General features: G+C 37.4%; 1 protein-coding gene across 1 annotated transcript; it reads right to left on the bottom strand.

The window, feature by feature from the left end:
- Window positions 1-2119: 2119 nt before the first annotated feature.
- Window positions 2120-2928, bottom strand: LOC149260199 (glutathione S-transferase L2, chloroplastic-like). The gene is made up of 4 exons (XM_089379224.1): window positions 2779-2928; window positions 2609-2674; window positions 2427-2487; window positions 2120-2347 (listed from the first exon to the last, which is right to left on the bottom strand). Exons 1-4 carry the CDS (start codon window positions 2787-2789, stop codon window positions 2135-2137), a joined length of 351 nt encoding a protein of 116 aa, XP_089235350.1. The 5' UTR covers window positions 2790-2928; the 3' UTR covers window positions 2120-2134.
- Between the last annotated feature and the right edge of the window lie 784 nt (window positions 2929-3712).

Raw genomic sequence — 3712 nt, 5'->3', positions numbered from 1 at the left:
CACCGACACTTTTGCCTTTAAATTTCGTAATTACGCCGTAAGGCATTCCCTCTGAAAGGAACTCCCATCCATGCCGCGGTGTCTCGTTATGGGCCCTTAGATCGATTGTTAGACGATGGAATAAACTCCAGCCATTAGATCGTCGGTGAAAAATGTTGTAGGCGTTCAGATTATTGGAATGTCGTAGGCAGTTGAGAATATTGCGCTTTTTAGAAACCGTTTTCGTGATGTTTTCCATCCTTAAGATAGTTGTCACTAAATGATGGGCCTTCCCCTCAATTTTTCCATCCCCTTCTTCATTTCCATTCCCCCTCTCCTTCCACTAATTCCCTCGCCGCTCTTTCCACTTCCTCTCTCTTCACCAATGCATCTGTGCCCTTCTACGCTTCAATGCCCACGGGAAAGCTCAAATCAGATGGATGTTTTCCATCTTTGTTGCTTTCAGTTTCATTGAATGTTTGTTTCCCACTTGCCTGAGGCTCTGTAACTACTGGACTTGGTTTTTTTGTCTTTTGAGAAGTTAGATTAGCTCCTGAAAATGGACCATGCACATAAGGGCACTTATCACCCTTTACACAATATCCCTGCTGAAATATAGCAGGTAACTTTCGGTTTGTTTGCAGTGCTATATGCCGGTAACGATGTTGAGGACGATGGTGGCACTATTGATGGTGTTGGTGCTCCTGACAAGCCAGCTAGTGGCTGAAACAGAAACACAGATACACAAGTTAGTGTCATAAATAGATTAAAAAAAAATTATACAAAGAAAGTATACCTGCTTGATATGTAGAATCGACCAGAGCAGAATAGCTTCTCAAAACTTTATGCAGCAAAACCTCCTCCGGCTGTCCCATGAAGACAATATTGTTTTTTCTATTTTGTGAGTTAGTTCAACCGTATATCTAATTTTCTGAACCTCCAGCCACTTCATTTCCATCCTATTTTGAGAATACAGTTACACAAAAAGAGGCAGGAACTCAGCAGTCAAGGAAGGATAAAATGGTAGCATTGGGTACTTTGCGCAGGTTGGAATTTTTGGCACTGAATACAAGGATCTCTATTAGGAGCTTTGTGGGCCATTTTATGTTCTAAATACCAGGGTACCTACCTGATGGATTTGCCACTTTCTTTACAGAATCTCTTTTATCAATTTTTGTATATTTCTTTCTTTTCTTTTAACAACTCTTTTCTCTCTGTTTATCGTTGCAGCCTATTGGGCAGACATTCTTGTATTTACAGTTATTAGAAAGCAATTTTGTGGTACAAATTTCCTTCTATGGTTGCAAACTTTTTATGGGATTCAAAATATTTCTATGCAATCTCTGATATTTATTATTACTCTGCATTTGTGAGATGAATACTTGCATGAAGTTATTAGTATGACTAAAGAATTCTGTGAGATGAATACTTGCATGAAGTTATTAGTATGACTAAAGAATTCTGAGCAAAGTGTAGTCCTTGATAGTTACTACCATTTTGTGTTACGAGATGGATTTTTTTCATGTTTTGAATATATCTGAAGCTGGTCTAGAGGCCCTAGGAACAAACTTGAACTGCTGGATTCATTTGCTAATGCTCAGTACATTTTATTTTCATATCACGAAATGTTAGATATCTCCACCCTTCATTAGTATTTCTAATATTTCTGTAGACTCTTTAAGTACCAAAGACTTCCATTTGCAGTGGTGCTTGAAGATACTTGTGCGTGCCCGGCGACCTTCTGTCTCTTCCATGCGATCAATTTATGTTTCTACAATGTGGGATAAAGATGCCCATTCAAAAGGTATTGTTTTAAATATTTAAATTGAAAAGGCATTGGTCTAAAGATTTAAATATGGTTATTTATGTGCAAAGTGCATTGTTTCCTAGCCAAGAACATGTCGAGGAACAACACTGTGAATCTACAAATACAAACACAAATGTTATTGTACGAATCATGCCTATTAATAAACCATGTGAATGAGAATGATGATGTTCTCATTTGATCATCCATGCTTGTGGGTGAATCCCTGATGAGCAATCCTTAATTGTTGTGCATCCATGTTTATTTGTTTATAATGTAATTACTAAATAATACAGTTGTTTTTGAATGCTATTGCTGTCATGAAGTTGTTGATAGTCTCATAGCACTCTATTAAAAAAGTTTGTTGCTGGTACCGAGAGAGCCTAGGGAGGCATCTGCGTATGTCACATGCACCTGAAACAGGCAATTAAGGATAAATATAAAAGGATATTGAGACAAATAAGAAGAATATGAGTCTACCTTGTTAGCTGGATAAACTTTCTGCTTGTACCACGCAGGTCTGTCCTGCAAATCAATCGGAACTATCTGGATCTGATCGAGGCCCTGCATTTTATTTTCACAGCTCTATCAATGCAATACAAAACCTACCAACAAGGAGAAGGGGAATCAGCGAGATAAATACCTTGTAGTTTCTGGCAATCCAAACGCGCTGGGCATATGGGCATGTCAAACTGACATACAGTCTGTAAAATCCGAATCAAATTTAGTAATGAATACCTAAGCAACTTATCATACAATTCGTATTCCAGTAGAATGTGATAACTAATAGTAAAATGCAGAAATCATTAGAATTAAGATATACACCTCGGGGTTCCATCAAACAATGGCGGAGGCTCTGATTTAGAATTGAGAACGGGGAGAATTGAATGGCTGCAATCAAACAACATGATGCCATAGAATACATTTTGGTAAATTCTGGCACAAGCTTGGATAGACGAAAAAAATTATGTAAAGATCAAACAGCGATTGCTTACGGTGCTGCCATGCTAATCTGGTAGAATTGCTGCTATATAAGTATTTCTGCAAAACAAATACCAAAAGCTTACTCTACTATTATCGGTTGAAGAATTTATACGAACCATACACATTCTCAATCACCCATACGGATGGCTGGATATACAAGTGCCACCGAACAGTATTAGCCCGATATTTTTTTTATATCAGGGTGAATCGTTAAACGAATGTTCAAGCTACAGAGTATATCTAGGAATTTAATTTATGATTTAGTAAGAGTTGAGGCAGGATGTTAGAGCTTATTTCTTTAGTTTTATCATTACGAAAATTTATTTATTGAAAGTCTATTTCTTAAGTCTTATTCCAATCCGCTAAAGATGTTAAGGTTGTATTTGAAACGAGAGGCTACCACTATAACACTTAAAAATATATAAAACAGTTTTTAATCTAAATATATTAGGAATTTATGTCTTAGCAATAGTCAAAACACCTAAAAATAATTACGTCGTAAGGCGTTTCCCTTTGAAATGAATTACCTTAGCTGATGACGTGTCCTATTCTTGACCATGGATTTGTTGTGTTAGACGATTGTTTGAAGATTGATCGTTGATCTTCACACTGACTTTTTTTCTCCCAATCCAATGGCCTCTCTGTCTTCAGAGTTATTGTTCGGGATGTTTCCTCTGGAGGTAGTTATTGTTTAGGATGTTTCCTTTGGAGGTATCCGAGCTAGGACTGCAGCACGCAACTCTTTTTTAGTGGCAGAGAAAAATCCAAAATCTGTTCCCCATGAACCAGCTAGATATTCCTTTTGCCCTTGCGAGCTGCTTAGTTTATTATTCGTTAAGTTTGTCATTTTTACGCTCTGTTTCATTCGCCCAATCTCAGGTTCTCACTCACTAATTTTCTGTTCAAAGGTTTTATCAGATCTTTCCACCGTTGTTTGTAGGGCAT

The sequence above is a fragment of the Pinus tabuliformis genome, chromosome 6 (assembly GCF_031772625.1).
Source record: "Pinus tabuliformis cultivar Carrire ecotype Pingquan chromosome 6, CPIR1, whole genome shotgun sequence".
NCBI lineage: Eukaryota > Viridiplantae > Streptophyta > Pinopsida > Pinales > Pinaceae > Pinus > Pinus tabuliformis.
This window is presented reverse-complemented; position numbering and strand designations above follow the sequence as displayed.

Excerpts from the sequence above, each read along its gene's own strand:
- LOC149260199 (XM_089379224.1), bottom strand. Across the intron at positions 2,488-2,608 it reads TTGTTTGATGGAACCCCGAG|ACTGTATGTCAGTTTGACAT; the intron begins GTGTATATCTTA and ends CGGATTTTACAG. Across the intron at positions 2,348-2,426 it reads GGATTGCCAGAAACTACAAG|GGCCTCGATCAGATCCAGAT; the intron begins GTATTTATCTCG and ends AATAAAATGCAG.